Genomic DNA, 16,001 nt, shown 5'->3' with positions numbered 1-16,001 from the left:
AAAGTGTGCAGGATGAAACTAGTCTGTCAAAAGCCCTGCTCCAAGGATGCCAGATTATGATTTTTTTATTTAAGTGGATAACAATTCAGAGTGAAGAACACAACCTCCCCACAACGTAAAATGGACTCATTGTTTCAGGCTGCTTAACAGACACAGGCAGACACTACAATCTTAAAAACAGCAACTAGAATGGCCACAGGGTCAGCCTCATATCATTCGTGCTGATGTAGATGATGCTGATACCACTTCTACACCACCATCAACTACAACAGAGACACTGCAGCCTTAAACCAGTGTAACGCTCTGCATTAGTATTTGCTTCAACAAATAAGACTGCATAATAAAATGATAAGAGCTGGGGGGGCTGCATCTGTACTATACATTAAACAGGATTTAACACTAATCATTATTATGATATCTTTAGAGACATATACAATGGGTTTGGTTTTTTGTTTGGTTGGTTTTTTTACCTTAAACTGCTGACCTGACCAGGAAGGGGAGTGAGGACTGTAAACAACTGAGTGAAGTATAGTTGCCCTCCATACTTTTTGAGTGTTAAGGAAACTTTCCCATCTGATTCTGATGAACAATCACTGATGTAGAAAAAAAAAAAAAGAGACATTTTCAACAGTGGACTCATTTGTTGCACAGATTTTACTGCTCCCAGCTGAAGCAACATTACGTTAAGATTGGAAAAGCTACTTTTTTCCTTTGCTAGATCACTTATTAGGCCAAGCAGGAGAAACTTAACTGCAATCAAATTACACACAGCTAATACTGATGTGAGCAACTGAACAATCAGTGCCATTTTTACCTTCAAATCTCAGAAAGAAGAGGGTAGAACATAACAACGTATCTCAGTGAGCTCATGACTGTTGTGGAAGTTGGTATCACATCAGTTGACAGCACATTACATTCACAAATATTGATAAAGTGATTTTATTTTTACCTCAACTTTAATCTTAAAAAAAAAAAATCCATTCTTTATCTCATTTTTTAAAGGTTAAGTCTTTGAAACATTAATATTCTCCCTAACAAAGCCAGCAGCTGCTCTGCCAGTCTGTGACATGGATGGTTTTGTTAAAAGGTTTTCATGGTTTTGGGGTGGGTTTTTTTGCCTTTTTTTTTTTTTTTTTCCAGTTCAGTGTGCTTTGCATATGAAACAGGACATTTCCCCACCCTCCACCCCCATTCCCTCCTAATCCAGAAGGAACCTTACTTCCTCCCTCTCAAACAAGCAGCTCATTCAGCAAAAGGGAAATCCCAAGATGCACTCGGGCAAGAAGCCTACAGAAGGAGCTTGGAGAAAAAAAAAAAAAAAAACCCAAACAACAAACCAAAAAAACCTCACCAACACCAAACCAAACAACAAAAACACCACCACCACCAAAAAAAAAAAAAAAAGCTACCAGTGTGTCCCAAACAGCAGGAAGAGAAGCAACTGAGCTGGTAATTACGAACTTACTTCTGCAAACTACTACTTTAGGACACGGATCTGCCATGCCAGTCATATAAAAGGTTTTTCCAGGGTAGCAATTCAGTTTTGGCCCTACAGTGTTATAACCCACAGAACTGCAGTTCTCCCCTGCCAAAACAGAAATTACAGAAAGCCAGTTTGGAGAATCTTTTACATGATTACTGAGGTAGATTTAGCGAGGTGAATTTGGACCAAGTCAATTGTTACTTTGCAATTATAATCTAAAGCAAAATTTGTTTCTGTTTTTAAAATGAAAACAAAAATCAAGCAACCTTTTCTTAGTTAAGAAATTTGTTTGAAACAGGATCCATGTATCTCCATAGTTCTCTTCCCTGAGACCTAATGCTCATTTTGTGACATCCAAACTGTCTGCAGCAATTAATTCTGATGACACAAGGGATTATCATTTTGACTGAGGGAGTAAAAACACTCAAAAGGGAGGGGGGTCTAATTAATAAAAGATATTTTCTTTTTTTTAAGAAAAAAAACCACACATACAAAAAATACAGCAACTTCAATGAAAGGGTTTTCACATCTGTCAAGATGGGATCCAGCTGCTCGTTAAGGAGACCATGAATGAACATCCCTCTTAGAAACAAAGGAATATATGAAGTTTCATTAGTGTGACTCTACTGAAATAAAATCAAATTATAATAAAAGAAAACTGCAGCAATAAATTAGTCCAGCTAACGAGGGCAAATGTGATAAATGTTTAGAAACTTAAATTATAAATTTGCACATAAATTTTTAAGAGTAGAATTTAAATGTAGAAATAGACTTCTGAAAACACAATCTCCACCGAAATCCCATTACTCTGAATTTTCACCTGTAAGATCTCAGCAGAATTTGACTCTCAAATTATAACCAGTGAATTAAATCCGGCTACATTCAGAAGCTATGACAAGCGATTTCCACTCTAAGATACATTTTGATAAACTTGGATCAAGTCCATTGACTTGACTGAAGTCAAACCACAGAGCGAAACGTTGCCTCAATGACTTTCCCTGAATTAAAGCAAGGCGTAAGGTCCGATTATTCAGGGTCTTTTTCAAAGACGCTCCTATTTCTTCCATGTACTTGAATCAGTTCCTGGCACGGACTGCATGACAGCACGACGACACTGATGTCAAACGGATTATTCTTACCGCACGCCAGGCAAAATAAGCTGATTAAAGACCCTCAAGGTCTAGACCACAGTCATTTAAAATAGTATCTCTTTTCTATAATGGTAAAAGTTAAACCTCATCTACACAGCTATAAATACATAGCTATAACTCTACACACTAAAGCAATTCAGTAGTAATGTAACAAAAGCTACGGTGGTTTACACAATACTCAGCAATGACACCAGGGGAAGATATTCCTGCTGTTAACTTCCCCACACGCTGTCCACTCCGTTTGGGCTACTTATAGCCTCTCCTATAGCTACACTTGAACTGATGAAGCTTTACAAACTAAACCAAAATCAACTGAAACAAAGAGAACACTGCAATTCTTTCTTACTAATTTATGTCTCATTGACTCATTTTGGTTTTTAGAGAGTGGACTGTCCTCTCGTTCATAGAATTGGAAGCTGCTGTCAGAAAAAAAAACTGAGTCAGTTGTGCACCGCAGCACAGAAACTACAGGTGAGGCAATAATCCATAGGCCACTATTGCTAGTAATCTGATCGAAACGTGAAACCACAGCTCATACTCCAGCTCCTACCTACTCTCCCAGCCCAGTATGCATGTGTCACCGAACTGGGAAAAAGATATGTAACATTTTTCATCCTGAGCACTGAACTGCTAAACTCAAAATAAAGCGAAGCGTGAAGATCTGTACAAATGCAAATGTCCCAAATGCCAAGACTAACATTTCTAAAACCTAATTCAACTCTTTCATTTCTTAGCTGCAGGCCGTTTACTGCCACTCCTTTTTTCCACCCAAACAAAAGACGAAAGGGATGACTCAAAGCAACTTGAATTTCAAGCTAAAGCCACAAAGCACTGAATGCCTGATCTTTAATATTAAACAGGTGTGCAGATAATATTCATTCAAGCCTCATCACAGCTACATTAATTGTTAAAAAAAAACTGCAAAAAGACTAAATTTACTTAAAAGACACACGGACAAGTTAAACAATGCTATAAATAATGATGCAAGTCAAATGGTAAATACGAGCAAATAGTAGATACAGCACCACCAACTCCCTCTACCCCTTTCTCCCTCCAAATCACTAATTTTACTATATAAAATTGTGCGAATGCAAAGAAAAAATATAGAAATTAAAATATAAAATTATGTCATAATAAAAATAATTTGGTTTTCCTTCAGAATTTAGTTATGTCACACACACACAATCTTTGCTCTAGCATCAACAGGGCTAAAGAAGGATCAATGAATCCACTATAAAAAAAGATTTTCACATAAATATGTTTCTAGAAATTAGGTTCTTAGTAAAGGAACTACTAATTTGCTATGCTGTGAGGGCCAAGGCCTTTGAACAGTAGTTCTACATACCCACTGAATAGGATAATAGCGCACTTGACACCACTTCAGCACTTATATCACTATCTACTGCTGAGCATGGTCCAAAGATTATTTGGCTTCACCGGTTTTGCAAAAAACTACACTGTTGTGGCAAAAAAAAAAAAGGAAGAGGCAAAAAGCCAAACAAAACTAGATATTTGGATATATTAGTGCAAGGACTCATTCTATGGCATGTTTCTTATTAGTGAATGAATGGGAACAAAGAAGTATCAATAATGGATCTAATGCTGCAGTCGGTAATCTTTTGAATCTGATTTACTTCTCACAGCAGCTCTGCACCACTCTAAATACATTTATTTCAAAGGAATATTTCTAAATCATACCAGCATGGGTGAGACAATTCACACCCACTGAATAAACTGAAACTGCTAGTGGGGAGTTAAGAATGGCAAATTCTTCTCCTTTTTTTTTTTTTCTCTTGAATGACACTCCATTATCTTTCAACTCAGATAAATTTCTCATCTGTGGAACGATGGCACTTTAGGAAAGCATGCTTAACATATAATTTGACGAGAAGTTCTTAATAACATAAGTGTAAATCTGAAATCCATTAAATCAATGAAGGTTACTGAAATCAGACCATATTGTAGCCTTAATAGTGTGTATTTTCTGCCTTTGTAGCCCATTGCACTGTATACAAGCTATAAGACTTATTTTACTGCTATAAATATGTAAACCTGAACGATGTTGAGGATTTGAGTTTGCTGCTTTTTTTTTTTAAAGATACTTTGCAAAAAATATAGGACTTAGAGAAATTTAATACTTACAGAGGGCTTTTTAATTATTTAAAGTAATTCACTGCTTCGAATTGGTACTACTACAATCTCTGTTTTAGTAAGCAGCAGGATCCCTGTGTAACCTGTATTTTTCAATACTCAGCAGAATTCATTTTGTTAGCTAGATGCTGAAAACAGCACCTACAAGCATTATGTATGCAGTCCAAGATACACAGCACTCCAGTATTACATAATAATAGAAATAAAATTACTATCATGATCCCATTTCTGCCATCTGACCTGCACGGACAGCTCTTTAGATCTGTGCAGCTCCCCCACTGGAATCAATACGGGTTGTGTGCACAGGTCAGCTGGCAGATTTCGGACTGCAGGACAGGCACACAAATAGCCTCATCCAGAAGCTCACATTTAAGCAAGAAGTTACTTTGGCTTCTTCAAGTTCAATAAACGCACTTGACTGCAGTAGCTTTCTTCTCCTGTGTTAAGCGACACGAAACAGCTTAATTTTGCTGAAAAGCAGCAGGAAGTTTTTACTAGATGGTCAGAGATTACTAAGAGCGGCATTACAGAAATATTTCAGGCACTTTTTCTTCACTGACAGAATTGGGAAGGCTCACCCTCATTATCTTCTGTTTAATGGTAATAAAGGCAACAAATTTTTATAAAAGGAAAATATCTAAAGATTGGAAGAAAAAAGGTGGTATTATTGCTGATTTTAACAGTACCACTGGCACATAACACTAACGCAGATATGCATTAAAAATTCTACAGACCCCTCGCCAGAAGAGTGCCCGGCTGATTCTACTTGGGCGTGAAGGACCAGAGCCTGCGACACAGGTAAGGCAGGGAGGGGGCAGGGGACTTCATAAAAATGCAGGCTATGACAGTGAAAAGATATGAAACGGTTTTTCTTCCAACCCTAGCAGATGTTGTCCAATTAAGGATGCAAATAAATCACCCTCTGCATCGCGAGTCAGAAAACACACACATAAAAGCTTTCTAAATACATTTCAGTTTAAACTTGCATAATTCTCCCAGTGGAGAAATCATCTTCAACTTATGTAATGCTTAGAAAGAGACATTATTACATACAATTCTGCACCACTAAGAAACAAGGAAGACACATTTCTAGAAAAGAGGTGCACCCACACACAATTAATTATATGGGTGTGGAGGGAACAGAGGAGAAAATCTGTAACAGGGACGCAAAGACCAGAGTCCGCGGTTTCCACAGAGACTGGACTGTAACCAAGCTCAAGGGGCTGCTCCCCTTTCACCAGCCAGAACTGTCTGTTATACTTAACCCAGACTTCCTAACACTTGATATCCTGTCTGCTATTTCAATGCCCTTACTCAATGTTTCAGACAGACATTACACAAACTGGCTGGTGAAAAGGGTTGAGAAACCAAGAAGCAATCCAAGTCAATGACCTTATTCTATAAAATAATACCATTGACTGAACAGAGGATGAAGAACAAAGCACAGGGGTACATGTCTTCTGAATACATCACTGACATCTTCTGTACCAAAAGACAAGCACTAGGCTGTATCTTATTTTGTTAACGTTGCTGCTTTTAATCCTTAAAGCCTAAGAAATTTCTGTGCTTCCAATGCAACTGATTCTTATACCAAAACAGAAACAGCTTCAATTTAAAAACAAACAAACAAAAAAACCCACAAAAAAACCCCACCCACAAAACAGAAAACCAAACAGAAAAGTCACATTTTCTACAAAGCATGTGCAAAGGTAACAGTACATAAATCAATAAACAACAAAGCCAGAAACCAAGTTATTGATTAGCTCCTCTCATGTTTATCTCCAGTATACAGAATGATGCTGCAATTTTTACATATACATACAATCTCTATTCTCATGTACATTTCCCCTGACTTTTTAAATAAGACTGTTAAAACAAGTAAAGACTACTTAGCATGAGTAAGGGTGGCAGGACCCGTCTCATTTAGCAGAACATATGACTATGCAGCTTATCGGGTTGTTTTAATATGCATCCACCACTTGGAGAAGCCAAATTTTACGTGAGAGCAACCAAACCATAGATGGAGCCAATGATAAGAGCTCCACACATGGGAATTCCCATTGGCTTCCAGAAGAGCTCTGTCCATGAAACACTGACAGGATCAGAGCTTGAATTTGTATCAGTGGTTTTGTTACCTCATCCAGCCAAAAGTCAAAGCAAAATAATTGGCTCAGTGCAGAGGGGCCAATCTCCACGAGCCAGCAGGCTTGCCCAACACCGACAAAATAGGCACACTCAAAGAACTGCACCTGATACAATTTGGAGGCCAAGCTTATGGTCCTTGAATTTGCATCAGAAAAAAAGGCTGGCCCTTATCCCAGCTTTAGGCGTACTTCCTCATCAGTAAAAAAATAAAATAAAATTTAAAAAATTGACAAATCCTAAATACAGGAATAAAAAAATCCACCCTGTTAGAGATCTACTGCAACCTTAAAACCCAATCTTGCATGTAGCCACCAGCAGACAGAATCCTTTCAGTCTGAAGCCAGCTCCCAGTTGCAGAAACTATTGCCCCATTCCGTAAGATCTGACAGGATCAGAGCACCAAACGTCTATGAAGCCAAAACCTCGTTAATGAGCAAAATAAAAATACTGCAGTAGCAGAACTACAGGTTCTGCTCTCAGCTTTAGCACAGTCCTGTAAATACCAGGTAAGGCCACAAACTTAGCGAAGCTACTTTGTCTCAACACCAGTATATTCTAGTTCAGAATCTGTCCCTCTACTCTATGACTGCAAGCGCTGCCAGTCAACACACAGGAAGAAGTCTGACACATATACAAGTCTTCTGTGGTTTGTGGGTGAACTGGTTCCAATTACTATGCCGGCTGATTCCTTGAGTGAGAACTGTAGAACTAGCCCCAAAGCCCCAAACCTTCAAATTAACCTCGTATGTTCCAGAAGATATGGGAACAGGTGATTTTAGTAATAATGTGAGTTTCAATCTCTACACTGACAATGAAATGTAAAAGACATACAAGATTACGCAAGGTGTAAATGAGGAAGGTAAGGGACCAGAGCACATCTTCTCAGAGCAAACTTGTTTCTCTGTAATCATTTTCCAAGAACACATACTGACTGTATTAGAGACAGAGTGGAATAGCATTAAAAGAAGTGGTGCAGATTTATTAGAGTATGTTACCCAGATTCAGAAAGCATATGCAAACAAATTAGATATTATCTAATAAAATGTATCATTAACACACATACTATAATTGAAAAATTTAAAAACAAAAAGATGCTATATTACTACATTTTAAAGTAATGCTTCCTGTACTTCAAGATCAATTTGAATTAAGTGCTCTATGGCCACTCAGCTAAAATAGATTAGCCTAGTAATTGACAGTATTCCATCGATAGATTCTCCACAATTCAGTCTAAGTTACTTTTGTCTAAGGTCTAATTTGTTTCCAAGAACCCACTGTTGTACTTAGCGTAACTGTTCCATGATAGTTCCCTTTAAGTAAGAGTTACAGTGTCAAGTTCAAAGTTCACTTTTTAAAAAAAAAAACCCAAAACACAGCCGTACATGTCAGAACTCAAATATGTTTTCTCAGTAAAGTACTGCACACATTGAGACACAATTCTTTGTGCGATGGCAAAGCAGTTTGGCCAGCTAAGCCAGCAATGTGAGTTCCAATCATCAGTTATCACCAGTAACAGGCAGCCAGCCCACTCCTTACTGTAGTCAGTACTATTCAAAACCCTCACTTTTGGCAAAGTAACTTTGCTAATAGATGAAAATAACACGAGTTTTCAGCAAGAATGGACAATGCATCTCTTTAGATACCCAAATCTTGCTTGGGCTCAACCACCCAGACATAGCCCCAAAGTTCCCCATGTTCTAGCAGCATTGAGAATCAAGGAAGGTGTAGATAAGGTACAAGTGGCTGCCAGAACTTTAACCGCTGCGTTGTCTAGACATGCTCCGAGCAGCCTCATACAGACGCCTCCAGATGCTTTTACAACACTGATCTAAACGCGCCTCTCAGCAAGTGAAAACACACCCTCATTGGTCAGTCAGCTCAAGCGAGTGATAACCGTGTTCATACCCTGGCAGAGACCAGGTGTTAGGCTCCTAACACATCCAAAAAATAAACTGTGTTTACATGCATCTTCAAAGCATGCTACTGTTTGGGCAGAATATACGCCCAAGCCCGAAACCAGAGCAATGGAGAGGCAAGTGAGACAGCTCAGACAATGAAGGGAGAGGCAGATGTTTAAATGTCTTCGGCAGTGATTTTCAAAAGAAGAGATTGCATATAATTCCCTCCCTAATTCAGGAGGACTGAATTCAGGAACTTAGGAACTATTCTGGGGCAACAGAGAGCCATAGTTGACTCAACATCATTAGATCATTATTTGCAGCATATTCTTTGTCTAACACACATGCACGTACCTGCTTCTTTGTTCTTGATCTACAACATCTGTAAAACTTTGCATGCTTGGGAAAAAAATGCTGATGTCTGCTTAAACACTGACATCTCCCCAGGTACACAGGATTTTGTTTAAGTGTGGTATCATTTTTGAAGTTGAACTTTAAAGCTGTAGAAGGATTCTGAACTAAACTACTGCCTCAAGACTTCAACATTTTTGTTTCAGGGACTTCCAAATTTTTACTGGAGAATCTCTAATATAATTCCTGAGCATTAGGTAAGAGAACAATTACTTCATTGTTCCATGGAAAAGCAACTGAACCCTCAGTTCTTAGGCAGAATTTTCCAAGAGTATTTATCAAGTCAGTTTGTACCAAACAGAATCAATCCATCCAGCGGTCTGAACATCACTGCCTGTGAATAAATTCAGAATCTCTCTACTATACCTACTGTGGGATATATATTATTAACAAATAAAGAAGATTACTGCTGCCAGGAGGGAGGAGTTAAGGATACAGAAAGATACACACTCTAGCTCGACTACTGCAGCATTTCAGGTGGCCATAAAGCACAGCACAGCACCTAGAAGTCCACAGCTACCCTACAACTCAGTCAGTACAGCGCTATTTCACTTTCAGCAATTTTTGTTCTTTGATTTGGCTGCACACTTGACCTGGCTAAACCTCGCTCCAGCTGAGAAAGCTGCATGTTGTGGCAGCGCTGGGTTGGTAGGCATTGTGAAATAAAGTGGGAGGCCTTATGTGCTCATTTGTGTGTCAGTACCCAGAATGCCGCTTCTAGCTTCCAGCTACTTCATAGAAGTGCTGCTGGGACTTGAACCGTGGGAACACTGCAGTGCTAGCGTGTGTGGGTGTGTTCACACGTGTGCAAGGAAAGCTCTCTTATTCTCTTAGTGTCTGATCACATACTAAAAGTGAAGTTTTGCTAAAAGTACAGATGTCTGGCACACAGGTAGGAAATATGAAAGCACTGTCAAACGTTGCTCGGTTCAATATTTAAAAAAGAAAAAAAAAGGGTTCAAAAGAAGAGAGTCAAACCCACCCTCCTATACTGGAAATAGCAACCGAAGCCTTCAGGCCTGCTTTTTGAACTAATTCAATCATAGTGGAGGCATACTGATGTTAAGAAACCAGAGAGCTGTCAGTCACACAGAAGCAGAAAGAGAGCGTGAGAGACACACCAAAGTCCTATCTATACCAGCAAGTGAGCACTCAACATGCACCAGTGCTGAGCTCAAGAAAAAGGCTTTGGCACTGTGATGGATTTCTAGGACCCTGTTTTGCAACACTGTCAGATTATTCACATTTCAGATTTCTAGAAATACCCCCGAATGTAATGGCTGTGCTCCATGCCAGTAATGGTGGATGAAGTGAGAAACAGGTAGGGAAATAGGACACCCGCTCAAATAAAAGCTGTGTCGATGCATGGAGATTTTGAAAGACCAGAGAGAAAACAGCGCAGAAAACCTGCCACGAGCGTGCAGAAGGTGGAAAACGCAGTGAAGGATACAAACAAAGGACAATGGAGAAGTTATCATATGGCTCAAGAAAAGAAAGAGCTTTTGGAAACAGCAGGAAGGTGGAGAAGCTTATGGGAGGTCAACCACTCATCCAAGGATGAACAGGAGGATGAACCTTCTTCTAAAAAAATCAAAATTTTAGAAGAGAATAAGGAACGTGGCTGAGGCCTCTATGGTTCCTGCTCTAGTGGGCGTTTCAACCATCATCACTTCTTCCAGTTTTTGGTTAGGACCCTTTGCTGACTTCATACAGACCTAGACAAAAGCTTCTTCTGCAACTGGCAAGACTAGGCAACACACACCTTGTTCAACCAACCAGGCTGACTGAGAGACAATATATCTGCATGTATGTATCCACCTCTCGATAGAGACACATAGATATGCACAATGGATACTTCATGCATATAGAAATATGTGTTGGGAATGAAGTATCAAGGTAAAGCTACGCCTTGTAGCAATATTTTAAAACCACACAAAGGGAAATGGGGGGGGACGGGGACACAGGAAAAAAAAGGCAGTTTTGCCAGTATGCTAAATCTGCAACGGGGGCTTGTGCCAACCCAGCTCCTCCGTTTAAGTCAGACCCTTAAAAGGCAGAGCTGTGCTGGCAGAAATCTACATACCTCATCACATAAACCTCATGAAGATACACCAAAAGGTCAAAAAAACCTCACTGCTGCTTAAACAACCATCAAAATGGTCATATGCATCCCATGCTACCAACACACTAACAGAGCCCCAGGGAAAACACAACACAATGTGTACACACACATACACAAATAAGTACATCAGAAAACTGACAAAAAGCCCACTCTTGCAAGTAGAAGACCGAATATCTGACACAGCAAATTATGGCACACTACCCACACAACCACGTCTGTATAAAACAGAACAAAGCTATGCAGAGATCTACATCAAAAAGGAAGACCACCACAAAGACACATATGCTTCACCCTTTCATCCAGAGACAGACAGACAGAGCCCAACAGACACACAAAACCTACACAGACTGACAGTAATTAACACAAACACACAGAGGCAGACCTGGGACCATCCTTTCATTTCCTTACTAGGCTTCTAAACTTTACTCCTATGTTACTCGCCCCTGGCCACAGTCTACCAATCTTAGAGCCTGATTAAATCTCTCCGTAATTATCTGCACACACTGCTACAACACAAATGACCTTAGCATATGATATCCGTTGGCTAAGCCCAATGGAAAAAGACTTCAGAAAAAGGAAGGATAAGCATACAAAACTGCCAGCACTGCCAGGGGCTCCTCAAGACTGCACCACATTAACAGAAGAGTGCTCAGGACAGCTCAAAAGCCTTGAAACTTAAGCCCAGTTCTGCATAGGATGTATAATAAAGCGTTCTTTTTTTCCTCTACCCCATCATCTAGGCACACGCTTACCACTCTGTGCCTCCCTATCAAACTCTGCCACCTGCCAAATGAAGCTATGCAGGAGACTTAAAATTTTATGATGATGGAATTTTGGCAAAATTTTCTGAGAAATAGATGGCCACAGCTTCCTTACATAATTTTTGGCATACACTATTAGGTATCTTGAACTCACTCTGCAAGAAGTGCTGCGCGCAGATTTTAGAGGCTGGGGGAAGAATGCTTGCCATGTTCTGAACTAAGACTTATTAAAGGGTCAGCAAAAAGTCTTTTCTTGTTCTCCACCTGCAACCTCACCTGGGGTGTTGGATAAATCATACAACCCAACAGAATGCCATAAAAGCCTTGTAAGAAAAGGAAAGCACACTTCTACTAACATTCATTTTAATTAAACTCTGGAAACAACCAAGCCAGGGACACAGTACCTTTCTGGAGCAAGAATGTGGAGATTTCTTAATTCTGCTTCCCAAACGAAGCGTGCCCTAGAAAATTAATTTCCCCACATGAAAAATGCTTATACTTTCAGAGCCGTATTCTCCTCTCACAGACATTCATATACATCTACCCCACCGTTCCATCTTAGCACATGACTGACAGAGAATAGACAAGCCATTAAAAACACATCCACCTCCAACCACGGAGATAATGTGGCTCATTACAGCCTAGCTTTGTCACAGCGGTTCTGACACTCAAGCGGGAGGAAAAGGAGGAGTGAGGACAAGGATGGAGCAGGGGCTAAGCACAAGACCAGGGAGAAACTGCAACTTGAACGAGTGAGACTCTACTCCTTCATCAAAAACCGCAGAGGCGAATTAAATGGGTTAACTAGGCCTCTCAGGCTGGCTGTAGGAATTACTGCATTGTTGGTACAGGGTGTTTTAGAAACCCTGGGTTTTGTTTGGGTATTTTTCTTGCTTTTTTTTTTTATAATAAAAGCTTCATTTAAGTCTGTGTATGTCTGTCCCTTTAAACAGGTATTTGGTAAGTTAATTAAGAATTTTACTGAACATTCTCAGTGGGCTTTAAATGTTGCTTCTCTTTTTGAGGCTTGTGTCATTGCCCTTCCACTCCAGACACATAAAACCAAAGAAAAGTTCAGAAATCTCCAACAGATGAGGCAGAATCTGACCAACAAATCTGCAGCGTACAACTCAGTAGGCAAGAGTTTGTTTTAACCTTGTACTGGGGGGGGGGCAAGGAGCGGGAAGTGAATTGCTCATCCCACAGCCAACTGCACCACCGCCAGCGAGCCAGACGTCCTGGTGTCTGTAAGCAAGTCCTCAAGGCCTTGTGGCACTGCTGCCCATTGATCAGAACTGGAGCCAGATGCCAAGGCAGCCTCCCACCCACACACCAGGGATTCTGGGATCTAAAGGCTGCTCAGACTCAAAGAAAAACAAAAGACACCTAAAAAAAATGTGCTTTAGCTGTCTGGCTCAGCACGGCATGGCATACCCTAAGAAGCTGCTGCAGCTGGCTCTACACAGATTCATTTACTGAATGTATACATAATCCAATATACAAAAGCCTGTCTGGTCGGGAGATTCAGACTCCACAGGGATACTCTAAAAGCAGGGACTTCTCCATTCATGTTCCACGCACTTAATCTGAACACCAGTAACCTGCATTACTGTCAGGATTTTTTCTCAGCAGCCACATTTTATTTCAGTGCAAACATTTAGACAATTTAGCCCCCACCTCCATTCCTGGTGGCATGCAGTCGAGCAGAAAATTGTATATATTTGCGCCTCGAGTGATCAGTAACTGTTACTTTTTTCTGGTTTCTTTCTTGTCTTGACCCCTAACTGAAGCTCTACAAGACCCAAAAATCACAGTTCCTGCTAAAGTCTGGGGTAGTGTGATGGGTTTCAAAGATCAGGTTCCCTGCAGAATAAGATATGCAAACCCACATATATAATTTAAACAAACTCCAACTACCACGATCAGAACACAACCAGAGGAAAAAAGGTGCCATCTCAAACACTGCTCGTCTACATTAACACACACGTGGTGAGAATTAAGAACACGATTAGGTTGCTAAATGACTCAAAGGAAAAGCAGCTGGTAACAAATTGGATGTATCAGTAGAAGTCACCGAAATTACAGAAAATTCCTTTTCTCTTTCTCCCCCCACCCCCTTTAAAATTAAAGGCATCACTTACCCTGGGGGCTTTCCTCTTGTATTTGTTGTTATAGTCAAATTTTTCTTTCATTTCATCTAAGAGCTGGCCCAGTCTAGCTTTCTCCTCTTTCCCAGTGTAATCCTGGCTGAGGAGGATATAGGATCTCCAGTTTGCAGAGTCAAAGCCCCAGTGGCAAGTCCTGTTTTCCAGAGATTTGTGAGAGTGGACCACAAATTTGTGAGGTGGGTACATAAGCCTGCAGTCCAAACACTGGATGCAGGCTGCGCTAGGGTTACTGTAAAGCTCTGGTACCAAGAGTCCCTTACACTTCCCAAAGCACTCATGATACACCTTGAAGCTCTTCTCTGTAAGCTCCAGCTCAATCGTGCTAGAGAATTCCTTCTTGCAGTGGGGAGGATAGGTGCCACCATAAAGCAGGGCGTTACAAAGCCTCTCAGCATCAGTTTTAGTGATGAGCCCGCAGGAAGGAGCGGAGAAGGGCAGGATGCCCATGACTTTGAGGATTTCCAGCTGGTCAGCAGTGCATCTGGAGCAGTAAATATGTAGCTCATCACACACCGAATTAATCTGCTGCAGGGAGAAGTCCCTGAGCACCGAGTTCAGGATCTGGGGCAAGCAAAGCCGCTTTTCTCCACCCACCACGAAGCAGGAGATGGTTTCCCCTTCCAGGATGGTCTCGCACCTCTCTGTAGATCTGTCCGAGGGCATGAAGAAGGGACCAGGCATCACCGGAGGTGGCTGGATAGGGGGCAGATGCAGTACGGGTTCTGCTGGGTCTTTGCCATTGTCTTTCTTGTACATCTCCTGTGCCCATCGTGCTGAGAAAGCAGCAGGGCCACCCAGAGAGCTCATAGAGCTCAGATGAAACTGTTCCAAGGTCTTCTGCAGTCCTGGATGAGGCTGGAAGCTGCTTCTACTTACAGTCTCCATTTTTTAGTTTCTATTCCCAAAACAAACAACAAAAATCCCCAGTTATCTTCCACCCTGGTACAAATCCACTTAAGGGATTTTTATTTTTTTTTTTAAGAAAAAATAAAACAACCCACCCTTGTTTTTTTCTCCTTCCCACTCAGGTTTAACAATCCACTAACGAATAGGAAATAAATCCTTTTGTATGCGTGTCTTTCTCTTCTTTCTTTTCTCTTGATTGGTTACAATTTCAAAACCTCCAAGTCTCCAAGCTGCCCCGACGAGGCACAGAGTCAAGCCAAAAAGAGGTCTTCATCCGAGCACTCACCCCCTCAGCCAACCCCGCAGGCAAACCAATCCCGCCTCCCACACTTCCACCACACACACACACTCACACACACACGCCACCCACAGAAATACAAAAAGTCTGTGCCACGCTCCGAGAACCAGGGGCTCAAATATGTTCTGGCGGCTGCTGCTTCTCTGCAGTAATCACCCTTCTGTCCATATCCACCGAAAGGAAGGCGCGGGGGAGGCAAGTAAAAAGCAGGAGGAAGAAAGCTTGGTCTGTGGAAGGGAACAACGCAGAAGAAAAGGAAAAGGCCCAAATCTCTGGCACTTCCAAAACGGCGCGGGGGCTTCGACGGGCGATAAGCAGGCTCCCTTTCCCCTCGTGGTCCCTCAGATTGATCTGGGAGGACTCCTCGTCTCTCGGTTCGCCTTTCTTCCCTTATTTCTCTCGGTCTTCTCGGCGTGCCGTGGGGAGCCGCGGTAACAGAGCGCACATCCTCCCAGCTCCTCTTTCCAGCAGAGACTGAGAGTGCCTGAGAGCTGAGCTAATGCAGGC

At 41.1% G+C, this 16,001-nt stretch overlaps 1 protein-coding gene across 1 annotated transcript in view; it reads right to left on the bottom strand.

Annotated features, from left to right (window-relative positions):
• SKI (SKI proto-oncogene) overlaps nt 1–15,379 on the bottom strand; it is a 114,115-nt gene extending 98,736 nt beyond the window's left edge. Inside the window, exon 1 of the mRNA XM_009889614.1 lies at nt 14,264–15,379. Within this exon, the coding sequence (XP_009887916.1) occupies nt 14,264–15,175 (912 nt within the window). The 5' untranslated portion in view covers nt 15,176–15,379. The remainder of the gene's footprint in view (nt 1–14,263) is intronic.
• Between the last annotated feature and the right edge of the window lie 622 nt (nt 15,380–16,001).

Source organism: Charadrius vociferus, unplaced genomic scaffold (genome assembly GCF_000708025.1).
Source record: "Charadrius vociferus isolate BGI_N301 unplaced genomic scaffold, ASM70802v2 scaffold477, whole genome shotgun sequence".
NCBI lineage: Eukaryota > Metazoa > Chordata > Aves > Charadriiformes > Charadriidae > Charadrius > Charadrius vociferus.
This window is presented reverse-complemented; position numbering and strand designations above follow the sequence as displayed.